Consider the following 22,739-nt stretch of genomic DNA (forward strand, 5'->3'; position numbering starts at 1 on the left):
ACCCCAACACCTACCTTAGCGCCTTTGAGAACTCGTTCTATTAATGCGGAGCATTGTTCGAGACCAGCTTGGTCCACATGCTCTCCACATTCAATAAACATCGTGCACTCAATGCCACGCGTAGGCAAATCCTCGATGCCACACGATTCGTGCCAGCGCTTCTGAGACCCGAATAGAGTCCTCCACGGATCGCATACGACGCAAACGGCAAAACATCGGCAATGTCGTCCTCACTGCAACGAATCGGCTTTGCATCGGGGGGTCATCAAGTCGGCGCTGCCGCTTAATCGGTCTAGTCTCTGTTAAGGCCAGCGCCATCTCGAACCGGTCCGAAACACAGACCTCGTCGCACCGCCAGATCTGGGGAAAAGTCTCGCAAGCGCGCAAGCATCCCTGATCTGTCCTGGAGCTGGGGCAGACCACGCGCGCGGTGCATGGTACGATGCATCACCTCCATGCGGAGGCCCGCATATCTTCTCCAGATACTTAAGGGAGCGAGTATCCCCACGTTTTGGTGACCCACAGCGCTGGAACTCGGGACCGCAGTTCTGGGTGCACATCTACGTCTGATCTCTTGTCCTCAGCCATCCTCAAGGCCGCTGTTTCTTTGTTGTCCCCACGTCCCATCACGATGGCAGAAAAACCCTCCGCCGTTGAGGTTAACGAGAACTTCGTCGAGAAGCTTGCACCCACTGCTACGGAGACTGCTCAGCTGGGACACCTGGCCAACCAGGAAGACCATGAGACCGGCAAACTTGCTTCGTTTCGCAAATATCCCTGGGCATGTCTTTGGTGCTTCTATGCTGTTTGGTGTGGTAAGTAATACCGCGCTACGGAGTGGGTGTGCCAGCGCAGCAGCATATCTGAAGCTTTCAGATGTTAAAGTGCGAGTTGAAAACTTCAAGTGCTGTGCTGCTGCTCCTGGGGTAAGACAGAGTACTCAAACTCTTGCCCAGGCACTGCAGGGGCGCCACGACACCTACTTCTACCCAAACATCCTTCTGCCTACCAGTCCACTGACCTTTGGTCCGCGTTTTTAGTCTTACTGGTCAGCTTTGAAAACCAAGCTGCAGGCAACGTCATCAGTATTCCAGAGTTCAGGAAAGATTTTGGGAACCCATACATCGATGCAGATGGAAACACTGCCTATGTGCTCGATGCAAAGTGGCAGGCCGCCTTCCAGGGAGCTCCAGTGGCTTCGTAAGTCCCCATTCATTCCCTGCAGTGCGAAGTTTTCTGTTCAGTGGATGGTTCTGACGCCTTCCAGCGCAGTTGTTGGCGCCTTGGGATGCGGTCAACTTGCAGATTGGCTCGGTCGCCGGCCAGTGATCATGCTATGCCTAGTCGTAAGTTTCGCAGCAATCACCATGGAATTCGTAGCCACCACCAACGAGCTCTTCTTCGGGGGCAAGTTTCTCAACGGCTTCGCCACCGGCGCTCTCGCCTCAGTCACCGTGACCTATATCGGCGAGATTACACCCCTGGCACTCCGCGGCATGTTAACATGCTTGACCGCCCTCGCCTACACCTTCGGCCCCCTCACCGTCGCCCTCATCGTCAACTCGACTGGTACCTACAATAACCGCTGGGCCTACCGCGCCGTCTTCTGCGCGCAGTACGGCTTCGCCGCCGTAGCCGCCGCCCTCGTGTTCTTCATGCCCGAGAGCCCCTGGTGGCTCGTCAGCAAGGACCGCCCGGAGCGCGCGCTCAAGGCGCTGCACAGCCTCGGGCACAGCGGACTTGAAGGCAAGAAGAAGCTCGCCCTCATCACCAACACGCTCGAAGAAGTGAAGCGCGAAACAGAGGGCGTGACTTACCTCGAGTGCTTCCGCAAGTCCAACCTTCGCCGCACGATGATATCTGTTGCGCCGCTGTCCATTCAGGCGCTCTCAGGCATTGCCTTCGCCGCCAGCTACTCCACGTACTACATGCAGCTTGCGGGCTTTTCCACGGCGATGTCGTTCAAGCTGCAGATCGTGCAGCAGGTAATCTCGCTGATCGGAAACGTCATGTCGTGGTATCTCATCGACCGCGTCGGGCGCCGCAACCTCACCTTCTACGGACTCGCCGTGCTCACCGTCATCCTCTTCGTCATGGCGGGCTGCGCCGTTCCGGGCACGCCCGCTGGCTCCAAGGCCGCCGTCAGCATGATCCTGCTCTACTGCTGGTGGTACAACGTGACCATCGGAGCGACGGCGTACACCATACTGTGCGAAGTATCCACGTCGCGGCTGCGCATTAAGACCATTGGGCTCGGATTGGCGCTGCAGAACGCGCTGAACACCATGTGGTCGTTTGTCCTACCGTACTTGTTTAATCCCGACAAGCTCAACTTGGGGGGCAAGCTGGGATTTATCTTTGGGGGGCTGGCGGTGTTGTGTTTGGTGTATCTGTGGTTTTACCAGCCTGAGACGGCAGGACGGACGTATGAGGAGCTCGACGAGATGTTCATTAAGAGAGTGCCAGCGAGGAAGTTTAAGAATTATCGCACTGATGCGCAGGCGATGGGTGAGGCTGTTAAGGAGAAGGAGGGGTTGTAAAGGGAGTGAATTTCGATGCGGAGCGTGTGCGAGTGAGCATGATAGCATATTGTATTCATGTGACGAGTACACGACTGTTAGTATGTTAGCATAATGTCTACCTCTAGTTACAAGTATGTTCTTGGAAGCATCTACCATCTTTGCCACTCACGTTGTGTATCGTCGACTGAACTCATCGGTTGGTGACCTGTGACCTGCTCCAGCTTCCCTAATTCGTCTTGAAGCACTCCCATTATCCGTCCAATTCCCCTTGCGCTCCAATCCACATGTTACCAGCAGAACCGCGTGTCCAAACTCATCTACGCTTCCCGGGTCCTCATTTCCAAGCCATTCTCGTACGCTCAGACTCTGCATAAACATTCTCTTTCCATTCGCCCTCTGCCTCCACTCCCGCTCATTCCCTGCTTCCCACAGCCCGGCCCCAAACGTACACACCACACCCCCCGGACATGCCGCCGCCCCATCCCTCATCGTCGCATACACTGATTGCAGGATGCGAACAGTAAGACATGTCCGGCGTATGCTTTCGACGACGCACCATGCTTTCCACGGCGTCAGGGGAACAGGCGGGTACGGAGAAAGAGAGGGTAGGTTTCCGGCGGTCATTTCTTCGGTTGTTCTCTGCCAGAGAAGCGAGTCCCAAGATGTGAGGGTGAGTTCGTGTGCTTCCGCGCGGGCGCGCAGGCGGATATCGCCATCGAAGAGGCAGATGAGCTTGTATGTGAGAAGGGCTTGGACGCGGGCAAGGTGTTCGAGGAGAGGCAAAACCACCGGGCCTTGCGTGGCGTATGAATATATGAGATCCCTGGCACGGTCCTCGATGATCTGGAGGACGACTTTTTGTGTGGCGGGGGTCTTGTTGAGGTACGAGTTGAGCGCTGTGAATGCGTCTTGGATGCAGCGCGGCATGTGCTTCTGATATAGCTGTCGGTGTATTAGAGGGCAAGTATTATCTGTAGTCCACTGTCGGAACCACCCCTGGACGGTTGCCACATATACTTCGAGCGACTCTTCGCCGATGTACTCCAGTCCATGACCTGGGCCCAGATGTCCAATGTGCCAGGAGTCATTCGTAACGAACCAGAGTTTGTCGGACGCAGGGGTAAGCTCATTGCTCACATATGGGTCCTCAAATGGCATGATATAGAGGTCGGACGTGGGTAGAATGCTTTCCACGCTGTTGAAGTCGACGTCGAGAAACAGGTAGTCTTGATCTACATCGAGGGGCGCGATGGTTTCTTGTAAACCCGTGATAGTCTCAAGACTAGATGATTCAATCTGGCGGGTCGCAGGGTAGGAGCAACTGAGACCCTTGGTCGTACAGCGAAGACATGACGGTATCTCTTTCGTGCAGCGACGTTTGGTTGCTGTGCACGCCTTGCAGGCCCTTCGGTAGACTCTTTCCATATTCTGCACGTGAAGACATGCTCTTGCTTGGGTTCTAGTCGTCATTAAGAATGCTGTTTGACACGATGGGCAGAAGCATGGCTGCGCTTTGGCCCCATTGAAACTTGGTCCACGCTGACTGAGCGTCAGCGCCCGACCAATCCGGCTGCGGGGTGAAGCAGCACTAGAAGGGTAGATCAAGACACAGAGAAGTGCCCATTGTTCGATAAGAAAGTCGTGTCAAGGTCGTCAAGCAGTGCTGAGAAAAGTCGCGCGAGAAATCTCGCTAGAGCTGCGCCCACGCCCGGCTGCGCCTTCCGCCCCGTAGTGTCTCGCATTGTCCGAGAATCGTTCTAGGCATCATGTAACCTCCTCAGCATAGTTTGGATGCTCATGAACGCAACGTGGATTCCCGACCTTGATTATTTCTGTCATAATCGCATGCAGCCTACTTAGACTAAATCCCTACAGCACTACCTACTCTCCATCTGCTATTCACAGCGATGTCCTTTATACTTGGCTTGTACCGATTCTGGCGGGAAGAACGCAAGAGGCCCGCAGTGAACGCTGAAAAGAAAGTCGAGTTTGAACAATGGGAGAAGAGTGCCACAGTCGGTAAGAAGTGAGCCTGCTTAGACATACACAGAGCTAATCATGACCCTGGGCAGACGACATACGAACCCTCTTCCTAGCCACCCTCACAGAGGGAAACCAAGACATGCACGGGGCTGTCATCAAGCGCGCTCAAATTGAACAGTTCAACGTAGACATGGCAGCTTTTGCCAAATCCCCCAATGAAGAAATAGAGATGCACTCAGTTACCGACCGTCTAGTCCAGGTTCAGCACCAGGCCGAGAAGCACAATGCTGTGATCGGCGCAATTCCAGCCCTGGAAGCTCTGATCACCTCGCACGCGCACTTCCCATTCACAAACCCAGTCATGCTCACAAGAGACGCCCTGCTCCGAGCAGTCCTGCTTCTGACAGACCACGCCAGCTTACCCTTCAGGCAAGCATGCCAGGTAGGAGATGACTACGAGATACGGACGCACTCGGAGAAAGAGCGACTCAGGTTCATCTACTCGGCTCTAGCATGTTCTCCTATCGGAGTCCCAACACAGGACGACGTTCTAGATGTTGTGAGTAGAGTGGAGTACCCGTGGCGAACGTGGGCAAAGGGTATCATTAGGCGCCAACTTCTGGATGACTTTAGGCCGTTAGCGGAACGGCTGGCACCAGCGAGGGATGTAGAGGTGCCGGAGAGTCTGCCAGTAAAGAAATTGGAACCGTTGCGAGAGCTCGCGACGGCGTTTCCACTGCGGTGGGGAGATCCTGCGGCGGTTGTGGGGTTTGGAGGCGAGGGAGCTGTGACAAGGGAGCAATTTGTCGAATGGGCAACTAAGGTAAGAAATTATCCTCGAGCTATGGTATTGTACTTGGCTAAATCGTAACAGGTTCAACTGCTGGATGTTTTGGATCAAGTGTTTGGTGTTCTTGTACATGATGGAGAGGATGTTGCGCTCTCATCCGACTCTGAGGAGTGAAGCTTCGTTAAAGTTCATTTCGAAACCTGTAACCCGATGATCTTGTGTTGTAGACGTACATTTGAACTCGTGAAGAATAAACATGCGAAGGATGTGATGGAATGTTCTGGGAATGGTGTCAAAGAAATCACGAGAACCACGCGATTATGTCACTGAGGCTTGGCGGTGCCTGCCTTCTACACAGCCTACCGCCACCGAGCTCCCTCTTCGCAACGCCCCTACTTTCCTAAGTCAACCGCGCGCGGCTCTATCGACCGCTATCGCTGAACGGTAAACCGCGACAGCATCCGAAATGGCTGGCCCGAAATACACGAACGTCCCGCAGCGGGACTCGCTCGACGAGCCCTCTGGCTTCGCCCAGGCACCACCGAGCTACCAGGAAGCATCAGACCCGACACGCGAAGCTCTCATCTCAGGCGTGCCCAGGAGCGAGCATGACAACTTGCCCGATGACTTCAAGTTTGGAGGCGTGGTGGCAGAGGCGACGTTGGACATACGCATGGCCTTCATCCGCAAGGTCTATGCTATCTTGTAAGTTGGAAGCATGGCTTGTCTTAGCGCATGAGACTGACTGCGACACAGGACTGCCCAGCTCCTCGGCACAGCCGTCCTCGGCGGACTGTCGATGATGTCTGAACCGTACCAGAAGTTCATCAAGGAGAATCAGTGGCCCATGTGGGTGTCACTCATCGGAGCCTTCGTATTCTTGGGCCTCACTTTCTGGAAACGCAAATCGTACCCTACAAATCTCATGTTCCTCGCCGGTTTCACTCTCATGGAAGCATACTCGATCAGCGTCGTGATTGCTTTCACGGACAATCACATCGTTTTGCAGGCAGTCATGTTTACGCTGGGCATCTTCGTGGCGCTCAGTCTGTTTGCGTGCCAGACGAAGTACGACTTCACCCACTGGGCACCATATCTGTTTGGCGCACTGTGGGTGCTCATTCTCTTCGGCTTCATGTCGGCCTTCTTCCCGCACACATCCACCATGGAGCTTGGCTACGGCGTCGTGGCAGCCCTGATCTTCTCTGGATACATTTTGGTCGACACGCAGTTGATCATGCGCCACTACCACGTGGAGGAGGAGATTGCGGCGGCCATCTCGCTGTACCTCGACATCATCAACCTCTTCCTCGCGATCCTGAGGATCCTCAACTCGCAGAACAACAACTAGGGCAGGGTGTTGCGCGGCGGGCATGCATGGGGTATATACGAGGCGTTTGGCCACGGTAGTTTCTGTTTGGCGCGGTCCATGCCGTGGGTTTATAGCTTGGGGGCTGTACTGGCAGGGCGCTCTCTTTGCGTTGAGGTTGGATCACTCCGTATCACGCTCTCCAATAGCATACCACTCGATCTACAAGACTGGCCGCTTTGTATTGTCTCTGCATGGCTGCGTGACGTCCATGGATGCACTGCAGCTGGCGATGGCCGCTGCGGGGCACTGTTCGGAGGGGGCTTAGCACATGTGGGAAGGGATTGGCCACAGGTGTCGTGGACCCTGGGCGCCGCTGGGCTTGGCTGCAGGCGGGCCCCCTTCTCGTCTGGCGAGAAACGAAACAGCAGCCTCGACGAGGTTCCAAGTGCGCTCAGGCCACCTGAGGCTCCGCCCAGACAAGAAGAAGCTCCGCTGGGACGCAGGGCGAAGCCGATCTGTTCTCCTGTCTGGCTTGTCGTCGTTTGTCGTGTTGCCAGCGTCGTTGTTTGCTGCCTCGCTGCTCACCTGCATTGCATTGCGTGTTCGCCTGCAACCTGTCGCTCACGGACCTGTGCGCAAAACCACGCCGTCGATATTTTGCGGGGGTCCGTTGACACGATTGCGACCTTCCCGAACAGTGGACTCGCCCTGCACTGTTCCAATTGCCTCGACCGCTGCGAGCTGAGGGTGACGACGGCACATCATCGCAGGCCATCTGCGCAGCCCGCGAGAACAACAGGAAAAGGAGGTGCGATCCGCGCTCTCTTGCCCTGAATTTCACCGCCTGTCTCCCCATTCGAAACGCACATCCCCGCAAATCGGTCGCTCGCCCGTCCACCGCATCTTTTTGCCGCACGCTGCGCTCCTCGCTCCACCTCCTCACCCCGTCGTCCATGTCCGCTCATTCCTAGGGGGAAGCAGAAGAAGAAGCGAACCAACGCTCGTTACCTGACACGTGTGGCCGAAGCGATCGTCGCGCGAACATCGCCGTTCAACACCTCTACTCCCACTTGTGCAGAGCAGACGTCTACACTCACCGCGAAGCGGGTTTCTGTTTGCGACGCTATACTGCCATCGCTTGACGCCCTGCCTCAAGTGGACCGCTACCCCATACCCACGCTTCCCCGCGGCTGGTCGATTCCTCTACCCTACTTCAGCGCGCCACATACAGCATGATCAGCTGTCGCAGTTCAGATACAGGCGGCTTGGGGAAAGCCGCAGGTATTGCCCCCAGCAACAACGAGCGCTTGAACGGCGCAAATGGCACACACAAACCTTATAAGAGAGCAAAGCCTCGGACGGAGAATGACGGGCTCTTTACATACCTGTGCATGCAGCTATGCGAGCACCAGGTCGGTATGTTTAGCCTGACTCTTCAAGACATATAGCCCTGTACAAAGGTCTAATTTTCGCGCACAGGCATAGCGGTCAACCTCCTCTCCCTCCTGTTCCTCACGCACATCTTCTTCCCTCGAGCGCGCCAACACACACGAAAGTTCTACCACCTCTCCTACTACAATGCCGAGAACGGGAAATATGGTTGCGGTACTGACGACCTGGCATACGTCGCCCTGTGGCTCGTTCTGTTCGTGGGCTTGCGAGTGGCCGTAATGGACTATGTCCTGGCACCATTGGCCAGGTGCGGAGGTATCAGGACGAAGAAAGGCCTTGTCAGGTTCCAGGAACAGGCCTGGCTGGTCTGCTACTGCGTCTGCTCGTGGTCACTTGGAATGGTGCGTGGACAGCGGTGCGCAACAACAACTAAAAGCTAACGGCCAAATAGTACATTCTCTGGAATTCCGAGTACTTCTTCAATCTGCATGGCATGTGGAAAGGCTGGCCGTTCCGCGAGATTTGCGGTCTGTCCAAATTTTACTACCTCGCGCAATGGGCGTTTTGGATTGCGCAAATTCTGGTTGTGAATATTGAGGAGAAGCGGAAAGACTATGCAGAGATGTTTACCCACCACATCTTCACCATTGCGCTCCTGTTCCTTTCGTACGGGTATTACCATACCCGCGTCGGCATTGTCATTCTGTGTATCATGGATCTAGTCGACATCGTACTGCCGGTAAGTGCAGACATTCACTACTGCAAGCCACACTATGCTAATGCGTTTTGTAGACTGCCAAGCTGTTGAAGTACATGGGCTACGCCAACATCTGCGACATCTTCTTCGGTCTCTTCGTTGTCGTCTGGCTCGTCACCCGCCAAGCCTTCTTCCCGATGGTGATATATTCCGTCTACAAGCACTCCCCTATCGATATGGAGCCCGGCTGCTACTTTGCTGATGGTACTATGGTGGCCGCCAACGAGACAGAACGTTATGATGCGCTCGGCGGCAACGTTGTTTGGCCCAATCTTGTCAAGGCGTATACCGATCGCGAAGGGCCCGTCTGCTGGAATCCCACCATCCGCTTCAGCTTCCTAACCCTTCTGTTGTGTCTGCAAGCCATCATCTTTCTGTGGTTCTGCATGATCGTGAGGGTTGTGGTAAACGTCATTCGAGGGAACTCCGCGGATGACGTCCGTTCCGACGACGAAGGCGACGATGAGGAGATGGAGGATGTTAAGACCGGATATGAGGCACACCATGTGGCGGCCGCACCGCTAGAGCAGGAAGTCGGCGTCGAGTCGCTCAACTTCGCCTCTAGGAAAAGTATGAATGCGAACGGCGCCGCCGCCGTGCGGAGAAGCAAGAACCAGCGCTCGACCAGATCAAGCGGGATTAGCATTCCGGGTCATGGCGACCACAAAGAGCTGCTGGGGCGCATTGGCTGCGATAAGCCAAGCTGAGCTCCCCCTTGGGTGGTGTTTCTGGGTCTGCATTTCTGGTTTTGTTTCCCTTTGTCGAGTGAGCGTAAGCGCTTGTACTTTGTATGGGCGAAAGGCTTCTTCTAGGACTTTGGGACTAGGGTTTAGGGCGTTTAGTGCCGTCGCGGCATGGCGAGGAGAGAGTGGAGTGGCCCATGGAGAGTGCATACCCTAGAGTATAGACGGAGAGTCCTGCCGGTATCTATCATTCTTTTGCGATCGCGCCTGTTTCCGAAATCCTTAACCCCGTTTCTCGTCCGCTTGTTTACATCCGCCGCAGAAACTTGTGGATGCCCCGCGGCCTGTTCACGAGAACTGTACCATGCAACCACCCATGCTCTTAGCGGCGGAGAAAAGTGGGTCATCCGCAAGTCTCCCGCAGCTCAAAGAACGGAAGCTGCACAGACAACACATAAAAGTCGTCTGTTGACTGATGGAAGGGAAATGCGAAATCAGAATCTCGCAAGAGCCCCGCAAGTCTTCCGCAACTTGCGGAGCGCTGGGTGGATACGATGTGATTTCGCCCGCACACCCACCGCCCGCTGCAACTGAGGAAGGAGCCATGAGTTCACGCCAGCATGAATATATAACACCCAGCTGGGCGCAAATTCTTCTATCCATCATTCGACTGCTTAGTTTAACAAGTCCGCCATGTCAACCGCTTCCAATCAGTCAAACGTCCCAGCGCCAGCTTGGACACTCACCACCCCCTTCCACAAGGCGCCCTACCCCGCCATATCTCCCTCCCGCCTCGAGCTCTCCCAGGCCGGAAAAACAGTCCTCATCACCGGTGGAAACGCAGGCATCGGTTACGCCATCGCCACGGCTTTCCTCGAAGCCTCCGCTGCAAAGATCATCATCACTGGCCGGAGAGAAGGCGCGACCAGGGACGCAGCTGCTTCCCTTACGGCCGCGGCTGCAAATCCTGGAGGCAAGGCGGTGGGCGTTGTGTGCGATGTGGGTGATGCACTGGCTATAGATGCGCTGTGGAAGGGGTTTGAGAAGGAGGGCACGGGCGTGGATGTGCTCGTGCTCAACGCGGTCAAGGTGGCGGACGCGAAGCCGCTGCTGGAGAGCGGGCTGGGGGACGTGTGGTCCGCGTTCGATGTCAATGTGCGCGCGCAGCTGCAGATGGTGGAGCGTTTCTATAAGCAAAAGCAGGAGGGGAGGGTGCCTAAGGTCCGTTTACTGTTTCTCTGACGGAAGAGTGTGCAAGGTGCCGTACTGATTTGGTATGGGACGGCAGAATCTAGTCAATGTGTCGACGTTCGCCATCCACAACCACCTCGTCGCGGCAGATCGACCAGCGTACGGGCTGACGAAAAGTGCGGCTGCGCTCGCGCTGCAGCTCATCGCACAGGACACCTCCCCGGAGACAATGCAGATTGTGAGCATGAATCCGGGGGCTGTGCTTACGGAGGCGGCGAAGGGCGCGGGGTACGATGAGGAGTCGTTTGCGTGGAATAGTCCGGATCTTCCTGGGAGGTTTGCGGTTTGGTGCGCGTCGCCTGAGGCGGCGTTTCTGCATGGTAGGTTCATCTGGTGTGAGTGGGATGTGGATGAGATAAAGAGCGGGGAGATTAGGAAGAGGATCGAGGAGGATCCTTTTTACTTGAAGGTTGGGGTCAGGGGGCTTTGAGACAATGGTCGATTTTCACTGGGGCTGGAGGCCTCTTATGCGAACCTTGGTGCCAATTTCATGAGCAGCGACCGCCCAGTGTCTCACATAACACCTCGTTGCTTCCCCGTATCATCATAGTTCCCCAAATTCATCCTCCTCCCCCCTCATATCCCTCCACCACCTGCTCTGCTCCTCCAACCCACTCCCCTCAACCAACAACCTCCACTTCCTCCAGAACCACCCCGCACACTCCCAATTCCGCCGATCCCGCACCAGCGCCCCGCCCGCCTTCCCATGTCCAGCTCCCCATACCACCAGCCCCCCATCCTCCATGTCCCGCTTCAGCTCCGCCTCCTCAAACGCCGGCGGCTGCATCGCCAGCAGCGTGATGGCGCGGTCGCGGAAGACGGGGAACGGCACAACGTCGAGGTACATGCCGTGCGCGTGGGAGCGTTGGAGTGGCGTTGGGGAGAGGTCGGGGGAGACGGAGGCGGACATGTTGAAGCAGGGTTGGCAGCGGATGGGGCGGGTGGGTGCGAATCCGTAGTTTGAGAAGGTTGCGGGGGCGGAGCGGGAAGGGTTCGTGGGCGAAGTGGAAGAGGACGTTATGAGGAGCGAGAACTGCGTGTGCCAGTACCACGGGGAGATGTCGTTGTCCTTCTGCGCGAGGAAGGTGGGGAGGCCGAGGTGCAGCGCATTTTGGATGCGGGCGGCGTAGAAGCTGAGTTTGCGGATTGTGAGGTGGTTCTTGTAGAGCGAAGGGAGGGAGGGGGTGTGGTCCGGATTGGGTGGCTGTATGCTACGGGGAGAGCAGGGGAGCGAGAGGGTTGTCGTGCCGTTGGACGGACTAGACTCGTTATGCTCCTGTGCGTCTGGGAGAGGATCCACCCGCCCAATGTCGTCCGGAGAAGTGTTGAGCATTAACATGTCTGACAGGAACATGGGTTCTACGAATATGCTGTCATCGATCGGCTGTAGTGAACAGTCCGGAAAGCCCAAATGGCAAGGGATTTGTTCCACATCAGCATCAAATAAGCCGGTAATGACATTGTTGTCGTGTTGAGTCGGGTTTCGCACCGCTTTTCTCCGCTCTCCTGCAAGCGCGGTCAGCCATAGTAATACCATGTATGGACTGCTACACACGGTATCGGCGTTGCGCTTCGCGATTTTGCCTACGTCTGTCCTCGGTGAGCGTCCGCTTTCGGACGCAAGTTGAGCTACGCTTGTTTAGGCCTTCGGGCGCTGTTTGAGTGTTCATGACTCCGTTTTCGCTGAGCAGTATATCCTTAATCTAGGGGCTGGTTTTTCCAATGCTCTTCCTGAGACGACGCGAAGCGAAGATAATGTTAAGCGTAAGCCAGTCGCGTTAGGAGAACCGTAAGCCCACAGATGCGCTAGCCGTGCAGAGCATAGCTCAGCATCCTTCGGGCACACTTTACCTTGTGAAGACAGACCATAACATCTTTGATCGTCTTCCAAGGTATGTTGAACCCTGAATCTGGCTACATGGCCTCCTGTGGGGTTTGTGTGCTATAGAAGAGGCAACTGTCTGCTGTGCTCGATCTACCTGCGAACAACCCAACCCCGCTTGTGCTCAGTGTACAACATGAAGACCGGGCAAACCCCCATGCGAGTCGACTCCGAAGGTACTGAAAAATCCATGCGCCTTCTACTACTGTAGACGGTTATGAGGCCCCCAAGGGTGCTTCCGAGGAGAGTCAAGCTTAACATAAGCCTTGCATGGCTTCATGTGGGCCCATATGGCTTACTGGAAATCGTATCGATGAGGGCCTGCTAACACACAACATAAAAGACGGGAAGGCCCCTCCGAAGTTGAGCAACTCTGCCACTGCCTCCAATTTACCAGCACCTCCTAACCTCATTCTTTCATCTCAAAATGCCTATGCCTTCTACCGATTTTCCGGTCTTTACAAAGACTTTCCATTCTTCCTTATACGCAAGCCTTGCTCGAACAAGCGCTGCTCTTCCTGCAAAGGGAAAGGTCGTTTTGGTGACTGGTGGCGGTCGGGGTATCGGAAAGGCAATTGCCATGGCTTTCGCCAAAGCGGGAGCCAGCGCTATCGTCATACTGGGCCGGAACAAGGTTACCTTGTCATCAGCGGAGACTGAGATCACAGGCCTTGCCCGAGCTGGGGGTCACTTGACAGTGGTCCGCACCTTCACAGCCGACGTCACCGATACTGGAGCCATCTTCGATGTTTTCAAAGCTGTTCGGGATGAATTCAAGAGAGTTGACGTCGTTGTCAGCAATGCGGCAGGCCTCCACCTCGCTACTCTCGAAGCTACCAACATCGACGACTACTGGAAGACCTTTGAGATCAATGTCAAGGGCACGCTGAACGTGATCCAGGCGGCTCTCAAATTTGGCTTCGACCGCAACGGATCTGATCCAGCCACCTTCATAAACGTCTCGAGTGTGGGACTCATTATGCCTACCTTTCCCACGTGGTCGAACTATGTCGCGACGAAGCTTGCAGCCTTCAGCATGACGCAATACCTTGCAGCAGAATCGGGTGGGAAGATCCGCGCGTTCTCAATTCACCCAGGTAGAGTCGAGACGGACATGGCCAAGGAGAACGGGATTCCCACTTTCGAGGATCCAGGTACGTGTTGATTTCCGGTCCACTCCAGATGCGATGCTGACTGCTACCAGAGCTCCCGGGTGCGTTTTGTGTGTGGCTTGCTGCCACGCGCGAAGCAGACTTTCTGCAAGACCGTTTGGTGGCATGCAATTGGGACATTGACGAACTCTTACAAATGCGCGAGGAGATCGAAGCCAAGGGGCTGCTGAAAATGCACTTTGCCGGCTTGAGCATGTAGGTTGTCAGCAAAGTAGTCGAGTTGGATCTGGCTTGCTTATAACTTATTGCGGTTACGCAAGTCAATCGGAACGGAGGGATTGCCTGTTGAAGGTGATGTTGGCGGAGCGAAGGTCAATCATTGGCAAAATTACACTAGTCTTGAAGAAGCGAGCGCTAGTACCGATGTGATGAACCCTAGGGATGAGGTGCAGTAGCGATCTGGGCCAACGTCGTCATCCCCTCATTGCGATCACCAAATTCTTCTCGGCAGAACTACAAATTCGAGACCGCATCTTCAAAGATTGTATCACAGCACCGCGTAGTTTCTACCTTTTCCATAATCAGTAACTGCAACCAAATCCACAATGTCGAACAAGCCGCACGCCTTCAACCCGCCAGACGTTCCCGAGCCCCCACCAACCTATTCACAAGTCTCCATCACGCCTCTCTTGCCGACATCGAAGCTCATCGCACTTGCCGGCCAGGTCGGTCTGGATGGCAAAACTCATAAAATAGTAGAAGGCTTCGATGCTCAAGTCAAACTCGCCTACCAAAATATCCTCAACGCGCTGAAGGCAGCGGATGCGACTCCTCGCGATATCATCCATGTGAAGCACTTCATCGTCAAAGATACTGGGCGTGTCGGAGTCGAGAGCGAAGATGAATTGACACGTGTGTGGGGCCACCATTGTAAGTAGATCCCGGATCCTACATTAGATGCTACCCTATCCTTCCTTCTATGCCCTCACACTAACCGCAATTCAGGGATAGAATTCATGGACAAGGAAGCTGACGGCTATCGCCCTCCGGACACAGTGCTGGGTGTTGCAGCCTTGGCAACGAAAGAGATATTATATGAATGTGAGGTGTGGGCCATCGTGCACAAATAAGCAGTTGCCTATCGATTAGGTGCGAACCCAGTCGACAGCAATACAACAATCATGTTTCGTCCTCATTCAGTAAAAGCTTGAAGTTTGGACTGAGATGGTCAACTTGCCCATTACAGCATACCGCTGGCCAAGAGTTCAAGACAGTCCGCCCTCATTCCTGCCCAACGTACCCTGGAAAGCGCGCGCGTATTGTTGATCGTGCGTGTACGAATGCCGCGTGTGCGGCTGTTTCACTAAATTGATCGCTTCCATAATAAAAGCGGTCGGTGTGTCTGTTGTTTTCAATCCTCAAGTTGTACAAGGCGCCCATGTTGTGAAATCTCCACCAAAATACGGTGGGTTGGAAATGCTAAGTCTATCCAAGCTCGCCATCCCACTCTTAGTCATGGTCCATCTCTCAATGCAATTGGCAGCGCGTCAATGACGACATATTGAAGAAATCCGCCAGCCAAGGGCGAGTTAGGTGCTTGAAGGAATGTAGGCAAGTTCGTAACAGACATCAAGCATATATGGGTTCTTGTGCAGGGGAGCTGACATTGGGAGTATACTGGAAAGTGGGAGAAGAAGAACAAGCTGCCCTACAAGCAGGACTACAAAGAGAGCACCCCAAAATTGAAAGGCTCACCCAAACCTCAACCTCAACTTCAAGCTGCAGATGTGAGGGAAAATAATGACTAAAATGACTTCCTGGACAAGACGTATGACTAGACAAGGCTGGTCGCCCGTCCGCGTTATTATAACCACCACAGGAACCTTAGTTAGGAAAGAGCTCAAGTCATGAAATTGAAAACTCGTTGTTGACTAAATCTTCCTGCCAGTACTCAACTCCTTCAAGCAGGGACAAGTCCGACCAGAGTACCGTTTTTGCTTTGCCAAGTCATACGCATCTGTTCTTTCCACTCCGTTTCTTCATCCCTGTTCTCTAACTTGGTAAACTCGCGCAAGATCTTGACCGTGGTAAAGGCGCATTCCGTAAAAACAAGCCTTGTCCCCGGACATTGTCTAGGTCCGCCACCAAACGGTAGATACTCCCAACCTGGTCGCACCTTCTCCCATCTCTCTGGCAAAAAGTCCTCCGCATCTGGGCCCCAGAAATCGGGGTCGCGCATCATCGTACGATAGTCGGCCTCGATGATGTCGCCTTTCCTGCACAAAAGCGGACTGTTACCATCGAGGCCTCCGCCAGTGGGAAGGATAACGTCCTGCAACGAGATTTGATCAGTATGGATGTCCTATTCCTCTCCATCTATAATGGAGGTCTTACTTTGAGACATATTCGTTGGTTGCCATTGACGATGGGCGTCAGGCGATGGGCTAGATCTTGTCAGTGCTTGGGCTCAGGAGATCGAGGGCAACATACTCTCACGAAAGACATTCTTCAAGTACGTATACGAATTGAGCGACTCGTAAGTTATTGGTCGGTCCGCGTCACACATGACTTCTTCGCGAAGTTTATTCCAGACTCGCGGGTGCCTTGCGAGGTGAAAGAAGACATTGCTCAGTGCCACAGCAGCTCCATCATGTGCAGGGCTGAAGACACTCAAGATCAGTGAGCGGAGGGTGTACCGGTCCGTGGTGAGCTTTGCTGCCTCGTCAACAAGGCGCAGCCGATCTCGCTCAGTGCGACGCTCTTGCCCGCTTTTCAGCCTTTCAAGCGCTTCTTCTACACGCTGCTCACAGAAGCTCGTGACCTTATCACATGCAGCATACCACTTTGCGTCGCGATGCAGAAACCTCAGACGCCCCAGCATCATCCTCATACCGGTTCCTCGTTGGGCGAACTCGAAGGCTTCCATGAATGTGACGTCCGGATCGTCAAGTGCGTTCAGTGACTGTCCAAATATGAACTCACTCGATGTGTCGAGGATCTAATTGTTGATTAGCACTCCAGCGCTCCACCTATGAGATATGGCTTCCCACCAAGCGCTTGAATAGCGGCATCAAATCAACAGTCGATCCATCGCGCGGAATCAACTCCATGAGCCTTTGCACATGATGATCCAACCGATCTATGTTGGCCGTATGAACGACATCGAAACTACTCCGAATAAAGCTACGCGCTGATGCCCACCGTTGTCCATCTGCGACGACTATACCATTGCCCCACAAGTTCTCGGCTAGGTGATATCGGAGCGGCTCGATGCCGAAGTCTTTGAAGAAAGTGGATTGATAACTCTTCACTACCTCCGGATCAATTGTATGATACGTAGTAGTACCGAAAGAATAGCTCCTATAAGTTTTACTCGAGAACAGCTTGAAGAGAGCGGTGTTGCCCTCAAGATAGTCTCCCGCCTTAAGTGCTCGCATTTTCTTGAAAAAAAGATCTAGGCCAAATATTCGGTCTTTGAGATGCAGGGACGGTGGCTCCAGACAGCCATTACGGCGTTGCTGGAGTGTGTGGCGTACGTACGCGGTGAGCTTTGCTCCCAGGAGACAAGCGATAAAGGTGGAAAACACCAGGTACAACATCTCTGAAGTCTACGTAGGTGCTAAATGAGCTGGTATCGAGAGTAGGGACTGAGAAGTTCGATAAAACGATGAGGACAAGGAGTATTGGCGTGGTAACACCCTCTCGCTCCGAGTGGGGCACGGCTTTTGAACCGTGCCACAGTGCTGCGCAACGAGACAGCTGGCCCCCTCATCGGCAGCCCCATCCCAAAGTAACGGATACTTGAATGCATGTGCATCGGTGGTCAGCATCAATAAACGTAACCCTGTCTACGCTCCCTGCATAATACTTTAAGTGCGCTGAGGCTAAGTTGGCAGCTCATGCACATCACGCAAGGATGAAAGGCATGGGGTGGTCAGCGACCCGAATGATCATTGGTCAAATGCATGCCGCTGCGAACTTCAGCATTCACCAGGCAACGTAGTGGAATAGAAGTCTGAGTGGAGTCACCGATTTGTTACGGCAGGCATGATCTCAGGAGACGTCACAGATACGAAGCGCAGATACTAGATTTGTGCTTGCTTTCCAGTCCAGAATGCAGTATGACACGAACTTCTTTCCTGTATTTCAATCTACACAACATGATATGCCCATAGACAAAAACACTGGGACGCTCCGACACCCAAACTGCGCCTGTGACATTTCTATGTAGTCGATATATGTTTCAAAAGAGGCAAAACCATAGACGTAGAATTCGAAAAGACCTTATTTGACATGAAGAGCGGTGCGCCGTGGTAAGGACTGAGAAACAAACTTGCTGTTGGTTATGTGCCTGAAGGAGTGTCAGCCGCGAGGCCTCTTTCCGAGTCGAGACTCCTCAGAACATATGCTTCATCCTGTTCTTTCTTTCGAATCGATGAATTGAGCGGTGACTTTGAGTTGAGACCTATTCGACTTCGCAAGCTTTGGATGGCAGAGTCGAGTGAAGATGTTCTGAAAAGCCCTCGTAGCGTGGGAAGGCAAGCTGCTAACAGCGCCGTAGTCGCTTCGAGATAGTTCCAAAAGAGGAACGTGGTGATAAGTACTGGAAATGTCAGCGTTTCCATTTATAACAATAACGAGGCGGATGTACAATCGACGTCTAGTTCCGGATTAAAGTTTTCTGCGTGTTTCAGTCTCGGTTCTGGATCGATAGTCTAAGAATCGCGAACGTTTTACTTGCCAAATTACCCAGATCATACGAATCATCGATGCAATTGTTGAAAATCCGCCGAGAGCGAAGACTAAGGTGACAGTAAATTTTTGCGCGGTAGGTAGACGCAGCTTCCAAATCTGCATTGGTCAATTAGATCTTGATTTGAGAATCATAGAATGGAACACTTACGGCGGGAAGAGGCAAGATGAGTATAATGACGTCGCATACAAAGTCTGATATAGCAAGAGCATTAAGGATGGTGTTGAAGTCCCCACACAACGTTATGATATTCATGGCGTTCGTCCACCAGATATCGAAGTGGAAGCCGCAAGCGAAGAGATACCGTAGGAAGAAAGCCAACGTCCACATGGTGACAATAGTAATCATCAGCCATATTGCAATGTTCCTGGGGTCTCGCCAGTCGCGCTTGCTCATAACAAACAGACGCTGGTAGAAGAACAGGATGCTAAGCTTGATACAACCGAGCGCAGGTATCGATATCAACAAGAAGATCCATTCATCCTGTGCCATGGTCAACCATTTTAACAGAAATTAAGGTTCAAGATTTACCTTCTCAGCAATAGTGATGTTGTCGCCCAGCTCGGTCCAAGAAGTCCGTTCCAGCAAACGAGAGGCAGCTGCCTGTGTTGGGGGGACAGGCGTCGCGTACCCGTATACATGTCTAGCGGTGCCTTTCATTTGTTAGCACTGATAGTTTACATTTGCATCCACATGTGTACCATGTATCAAAGTCGTTGCTAGTCCGACGTTGAGAGCCTGAAATGTGCGTTAGCGGTAAAAAATTTGATCAACCGCATTTTCGCAGCACCACGTACCATTGCAGGAATAGTCAGCCAGTCATCAATCAGAAGCCTTTGTTTCCTCTGTGAACGCGCGTAAAACCGCAAAGATACGACGAAAGCGTCCAGAACACCCAAGATGATGGTCAATGTTAGGACCACTGTGGGCGACTGCGTGGCCATCAACATGGCCATAGTGCTGTAACAAGAGATTATTAATGCAGGCTTGGAAAGCCTTATTTTTCATAAGCGCGATGGTCTGAGCCGACAGAAGTATCGTTTGCTATGGTTGATTCCGATGTGGTCGAAAGAACAACGGCCCAAACGACTGTTATTTCTCCAGGCTATCACTGCATCGGACTCGCTGTGCGGGATTTTTCAATTCTGACGCATGTTAAAGCATGTTGATAAGATTATGTGTGCAAGTAAAGTCCGAATTCGTAGGTTGGAGAAGGCGACTGCGTTGTGTCACATAAAGGCATCTGAGTTGGGGCCAAACCCAGGATTGTCAGATTTGGGAAGGCACTGCTTAGCCGGATAATATAGGCCAAAAGGCATCCGACCCATGGGTGCGTATGACGAGAGCTGTGGAATACCCATGTTCGTTGGTGCGCCTTTGTGGCGTAGTGCAGCGGGTGACCCAAACCTCATCTTTGTAGCGTATTTGCTCTGCACATCACTACCTCGTGGCATGTGTACACAAATTATTCCAGTCATCCTCGGATACCGAAGAGATTGCCTACATTATTAGGACTGTTGATATTTCCCTCCCGTGCCTTGGATGTACGTTTCATCACGTCCGACTAATCTTTCTCGCTTAGACGGGAAGGATACGGTGGCACATGCAGACAGGTAGGTACCTCTATTATCCGTGTGAGATTATAGCACTGCGATATGGCTCGGCCCGAGCCAGCTTGGGGTCCGGAAGGCGCACGCTTGGGGGCGTATATGCACATTTTAAGCACCTCTTGGCTACATAAAATGGCGCAGCCCCTATCACAATCATCACGCGAGCATGACCTTCAAGTGGCAAGCAGCCGACCCCCGTCTATTCGGAAATCTGAGTGCTCTTCCGAAGATGGCACGGAGACTATCTACCATGTTTGTTTGATACACAGAAGGCGATACGATCTAGATAAGAGCCAGTGGCCTCTTCTACATCACTAATCATGCTGTAAAAATGACGACAAGAGCAATAATTTGCATTGTAATCAGTATGAGGTGCCCACAATACAAAAGAGTGAACGTGCAAAGAAGGAGCTAGCAGCATGCCATCCACACAGAATAAGCGGCCTTCTACATGAAATAAGACGCTGAGTCAGTCCAAGCGCTATCAATTCAACTAAAAGACGCAGCGCTTAGCTTCGATAGTTCCTTCCGGAATGGGAACTATAGACATGTTCAGACATGTAGTTGCAATTCGGGGAAGAGCAAAGCTCATATATGGGGTCATTACCAGTCTTAGGGCAGTTGTCCGTATGAACAATATCATCTTCCGTCACGCCCTTTGCTAGTGTCTAGTGAGCAAGACGACACAATAAAAGACTGGGATACTATAAATGTGGCCTTACCTTCAGCTGGGAGCGGTTGTCCGGCTGTCAAAGTTATGTAGCCAGAAAGTAGAACGAAGAGGACCGTATGGATGTACATGGTGTTGTTGGAAAGTATCGGTGTACTTGGAATGAGGAGGTCTAGTGGAATACTTTAATGAAAAAGGTCTGAGGATCCACGAAATCGGCTCGCTGCCGTATCTTATATATTTACACATAATTCGTTCTATTGAGGGAAGCATTACCCTTCCAATTCGGCTCGAACCCGAATGCCTCAATTCAGCTTCATGACGTATCCAGCGGCCCCCATTCCGTATCTTGATAAGGGCTCAATTTTTTAGAAATTGCTTTTGAGATGCGCATGACCAGTCAGTTCGTGCGGGCTAAGCATGTGCATATATGTCTGTAAGACATGCATGCTATACCGAGCTAATCGAGAAAGGTTTTTCGTCGATCTCACACTCTGCTCCGGTGGCGTAGCAGGATGTATGTTAGCAACAGGCTGCTCATGTCCGTTAGGCATCAGAAAGAGTATGAACGTTCCATTGGAATCAAGGTAGTGACCCTGCGCGGCGTCCACATCCAATAAATGTGCATCAGCTTGGCTTTGATTTGTAACACGACGTACATTCCAGCCATTGTTGACTGACGCAATCTCCAAAACACCATGTCACCTCAAGATTCAGGTTGGTGGCATGTCCGACGTGACAAATTGAAGGTCTGGGATGTGATAATGCTATCGTATACAGCCCCGAATGATAGGCAATTCTGGTGAATCCATCAGTGATCGAAAGTTTACCTCTTGATCCGGGCATATAGTGTTACGAGTCCAAAGACACAGGGCCACGGAAATTCTTCTCATTGCTTCGTTGCCGCTTAATACAATGGAAACTGAAAAATTGCTCCTTTCGATCCCATCCCTCGGGGACAGTTACGATCTTGCTACCGAAGAATTGGAGAAAACTGAAACTACTCTAAATTGGGGCTCATCTACGTCAAGGCTCTATTTCATCTGTTTGCACGGGTTGTTGATTCTAATGATATTTACTCTTGCGATGTTCCATTTCGGAACTGATCTTGCCAAAAATCCGCCTTCGGCTCCCTGGAGTAAGTCAATGGCTGTCATAACAAATCTGGAGTCAATGTATCTAATGAATGTCCAGAGCCGTTGTCGGTGGGATACGTTCTCAGCGAAGAGCACTCTGTAGACCACGACAAATACAGCCGCTTCTCAGGATCTCCTACACACGAGAATACCAAGGCATGGGAGGATCTCATACAACGGAAGCGTTCAAATTTAGATAGCTGGCTCTCGAGGGTTACATAACTGATGTGGGAACAGCAACATTCTTCGCAGCAACAGACCATGAGCTTCGCGCTGGTGGTGAGACCATCGACGACGCAGTGAGAGTCGCAGACACAGATGGCTATCTTGCTGCTCTCGGAGTCTATCACGAACTTCACTGTCTGGTAGGATCATTCAAGCCCCGCAATGCGCATGCCTTGCAAACTGATGGTGCTACAGCGTCAGCTGAGGCTTCATCTCTACCGCGACGTCTACTTCACCAATTTGACGGAGGCGAACCTGCAGTGGTTCTACGATCATCTTGGTAAGCACATCAAGCCAACATCAGCAGTCTTTGTAGTCGTGCGTACGTTAGCCGCTGACCAAGCCGCTAGACCACTGCATCGAAACTCTTCGAATATCGATTATGTGTCAAGCGGACCTGAGCCTGTATACATTCAAGTGGGATAGCAACGATGAATATCGGCCACACGCCAAGTCGAACTCGAAGAGAATGTGCGTCAATTGGGACGAAGTGGAGCGTTGGAGCTCGGAGCGCAAGGTATCTCTCTGGCCTCGTTTGATACGCAAGGGTGGGAGTTCTGAAAAGATCCACTTGTAAGCTCGACACGGTTGGCAAAAAACTGATAGAGCTAGTCGGGGCTGCATCCTGCGCTCTTTGCTCCCGACAGGAATCGCAGGCAAG

The 22,739-nt window shown here is 52.8% G+C and overlaps 12 protein-coding genes across 12 annotated transcripts; 8 read left to right on the forward strand and 4 right to left on the reverse strand.

Moving 5' to 3' along the window:
- The first annotated feature begins 211 nt into the window (after positions 1-211).
- On the forward strand, positions 212-2,614 carry CC84DRAFT_1019044 (general substrate transporter). The gene is made up of 3 exons (XM_018173373.1): positions 212-815; positions 1,041-1,200; positions 1,268-2,614. The coding sequence occupies exons 1-3, from the start codon at positions 632-634 to the stop codon at positions 2,538-2,540; spliced, it is 1,617 nt and encodes a 538-aa protein (XP_018032768.1). The 5' UTR covers positions 212-631; the 3' UTR covers positions 2,541-2,614.
- Positions 2,435-4,318, reverse strand: CC84DRAFT_1018847 (uncharacterized protein). The gene is made up of 2 exons (XM_018173372.1): positions 2,676-4,318; positions 2,435-2,614 (listed from the first exon to the last, which is right to left on the reverse strand). The coding sequence occupies exon 1, from the start codon at positions 3,990-3,992 to the stop codon at positions 2,688-2,690; it is 1,305 nt and encodes a 434-aa protein (XP_018032769.1). The 5' UTR covers positions 3,993-4,318; the 3' UTR covers positions 2,435-2,614; positions 2,676-2,687.
- Positions 4,319-4,364: 46 nt separating this feature from the next.
- CC84DRAFT_1167459 (uncharacterized protein) lies at positions 4,365-5,556 on the forward strand. The gene has a single exon (XM_018179182.1). The coding sequence runs from the start codon at positions 4,645-4,647 to the stop codon at positions 5,374-5,376; it is 732 nt and encodes a 243-aa protein (XP_018032770.1). The 5' UTR covers positions 4,365-4,644; the 3' UTR covers positions 5,377-5,556.
- Positions 5,557-5,761: 205 nt separating this feature from the next.
- On the forward strand, positions 5,762-6,646 carry CC84DRAFT_1220732 (transmembrane BAX inhibitor motif-containing protein 4; the record flags this gene model as incomplete). Its single annotated transcript, XM_018183195.1, has 2 exons — positions 5,762-6,000; positions 6,052-6,646. 2 exons carry the CDS (start codon positions 5,762-5,764, stop codon positions 6,644-6,646), a joined length of 834 nt encoding a protein of 277 aa, XP_018032771.1.
- Positions 6,647-7,640: 994 nt separating this feature from the next.
- CC84DRAFT_1020023 (longevity assurance proteins LAG1/LAC1) lies at positions 7,641-9,529 on the forward strand. The gene is made up of 4 exons (XM_018173375.1): positions 7,641-8,023; positions 8,087-8,400; positions 8,451-8,738; positions 8,792-9,529. The coding sequence occupies exons 1-4, from the start codon at positions 7,840-7,842 to the stop codon at positions 9,461-9,463; spliced, it is 1,458 nt and encodes a 485-aa protein (XP_018032772.1). The 5' UTR covers positions 7,641-7,839; the 3' UTR covers positions 9,464-9,529.
- A 365-nt stretch (positions 9,530-9,894) lies between these two features.
- Positions 9,895-11,215, forward strand: CC84DRAFT_1020436 (putative short-chain dehydrogenase). The gene is made up of 2 exons (XM_018173377.1): positions 9,895-10,660; positions 10,728-11,215. Exons 1-2 carry the CDS (start codon positions 10,133-10,135, stop codon positions 11,118-11,120), a joined length of 921 nt encoding a protein of 306 aa, XP_018032773.1. The 5' UTR covers positions 9,895-10,132; the 3' UTR covers positions 11,121-11,215.
- Positions 11,216-11,234: 19 nt separating this feature from the next.
- CC84DRAFT_1179318 (uncharacterized protein) lies at positions 11,235-12,029 on the reverse strand (the record flags this gene model as incomplete). The annotated part of the gene is made up of 1 exon (XM_018180410.1): positions 11,235-12,029. One exon carries the CDS (start codon positions 12,027-12,029, stop codon positions 11,235-11,237), a length of 795 nt encoding a protein of 264 aa, XP_018032774.1.
- Positions 12,030-13,005: 976 nt separating this feature from the next.
- On the forward strand, positions 13,006-13,943 carry CC84DRAFT_1098384 (putative short-chain dehydrogenase; the record flags this gene model as incomplete). The annotated part of the gene is made up of 2 exons (XM_018174764.1): positions 13,006-13,726; positions 13,777-13,943. The coding sequence occupies 2 exons, from the start codon at positions 13,006-13,008 to the stop codon at positions 13,941-13,943; spliced, it is 888 nt and encodes a 295-aa protein (XP_018032775.1).
- A 173-nt stretch (positions 13,944-14,116) lies between these two features.
- Positions 14,117-14,890, forward strand: CC84DRAFT_1020029 (YjgF-like protein). The gene is made up of 2 exons (XM_018173376.1): positions 14,117-14,614; positions 14,690-14,890. Exons 1-2 carry the CDS (start codon positions 14,290-14,292, stop codon positions 14,812-14,814), a joined length of 450 nt encoding a protein of 149 aa, XP_018032776.1. The 5' UTR covers positions 14,117-14,289; the 3' UTR covers positions 14,815-14,890.
- A 754-nt stretch (positions 14,891-15,644) lies between these two features.
- CC84DRAFT_1198547 (cytochrome P450) lies at positions 15,645-17,532 on the reverse strand (the record flags this gene model as incomplete). The annotated part of the gene is made up of 3 exons (XM_018181572.1): positions 16,735-17,532; positions 16,278-16,682; positions 15,645-16,016 (listed from the first exon to the last, which is right to left on the reverse strand). Exons 1-3 carry the CDS (start codon positions 17,281-17,283, stop codon positions 15,645-15,647), a joined length of 1,326 nt encoding a protein of 441 aa, XP_018032777.1. The 5' UTR covers positions 17,284-17,532.
- A 67-nt stretch (positions 17,533-17,599) lies between these two features.
- CC84DRAFT_1262345 (uncharacterized protein) lies at positions 17,600-19,387 on the reverse strand (the record flags this gene model as incomplete). The annotated part of the gene is made up of 7 exons (XM_018185145.1): positions 17,600-18,287; positions 18,336-18,365; positions 18,445-18,535; positions 18,588-18,920; positions 18,969-19,090; positions 19,139-19,175; positions 19,235-19,387. The coding sequence occupies 7 exons, from the start codon at positions 19,385-19,387 to the stop codon at positions 18,028-18,030; spliced, it is 1,026 nt and encodes a 341-aa protein (XP_018032778.1). The 3' UTR covers positions 17,600-18,027.
- Positions 19,388-21,803: 2,416 nt separating this feature from the next.
- Positions 21,804-22,655, forward strand: CC84DRAFT_1220740 (uncharacterized protein; the record flags this gene model as incomplete). Its single annotated transcript, XM_018183196.1, has 5 exons — positions 21,804-21,855; positions 21,912-22,037; positions 22,091-22,218; positions 22,274-22,358; positions 22,429-22,655. The coding sequence occupies 5 exons, from the start codon at positions 21,804-21,806 to the stop codon at positions 22,653-22,655; spliced, it is 618 nt and encodes a 205-aa protein (XP_018032779.1).
- Between the last annotated feature and the right edge of the window lie 84 nt (positions 22,656-22,739).

This window comes from Paraphaeosphaeria sporulosa (genome assembly GCF_001642045.1).
Source record: "Paraphaeosphaeria sporulosa strain AP3s5-JAC2a unplaced genomic scaffold CC84scaffold_9, whole genome shotgun sequence".
NCBI lineage: Eukaryota > Fungi > Ascomycota > Dothideomycetes > Pleosporales > Didymosphaeriaceae > Paraphaeosphaeria > Paraphaeosphaeria sporulosa.

Excerpts from the sequence above, each read along its gene's own strand:
- CC84DRAFT_1019044 (XM_018173373.1), top strand. The coding sequence starts at position 632 with ATGGCAGAAAAACCCTCCGCCGTTGAGGTTAACGAGAACTTCGTCGAG. Across the intron at positions 816-1,040 it reads CTTCTATGCTGTTTGGTGTG|TCTTACTGGTCAGCTTTGAA; the intron begins GTAAGTAATACC and ends CCGCGTTTTTAG. Across the intron at positions 1,201-1,267 it reads CAGGGAGCTCCAGTGGCTTC|CGCAGTTGTTGGCGCCTTGG; the intron begins GTAAGTCCCCAT and ends GACGCCTTCCAG.
- CC84DRAFT_1018847 (XM_018173372.1), bottom strand. The coding sequence starts at position 3,992 with ATGACGACTAGAACCCAAGCAAGAGCATGTCTTCACGTGCAGAATATG.
- CC84DRAFT_1167459 (XM_018179182.1), top strand. The coding sequence starts at position 4,645 with ATGCACGGGGCTGTCATCAAGCGCGCTCAAATTGAACAGTTCAACGTA.
- CC84DRAFT_1020023 (XM_018173375.1), top strand. The coding sequence starts at position 7,840 with ATGATCAGCTGTCGCAGTTCAGATACAGGCGGCTTGGGGAAAGCCGCA. Across the intron at positions 8,024-8,086 it reads GCTATGCGAGCACCAGGTCG|GCATAGCGGTCAACCTCCTC; the intron begins GTATGTTTAGCC and ends TTTCGCGCACAG. Across the intron at positions 8,739-8,791 it reads TAGTCGACATCGTACTGCCG|ACTGCCAAGCTGTTGAAGTA; the intron begins GTAAGTGCAGAC and ends TGCGTTTTGTAG.
- CC84DRAFT_1020436 (XM_018173377.1), top strand. The coding sequence starts at position 10,133 with ATGTCAACCGCTTCCAATCAGTCAAACGTCCCAGCGCCAGCTTGGACA. Across the intron at positions 10,661-10,727 it reads AGGAGGGGAGGGTGCCTAAG|AATCTAGTCAATGTGTCGAC; the intron begins GTCCGTTTACTG and ends ATGGGACGGCAG.
- CC84DRAFT_1020029 (XM_018173376.1), top strand. The coding sequence starts at position 14,290 with ATGTCGAACAAGCCGCACGCCTTCAACCCGCCAGACGTTCCCGAGCCC. Across the intron at positions 14,615-14,689 it reads ACGTGTGTGGGGCCACCATT|GGATAGAATTCATGGACAAG; the intron begins GTAAGTAGATCC and ends ACCGCAATTCAG.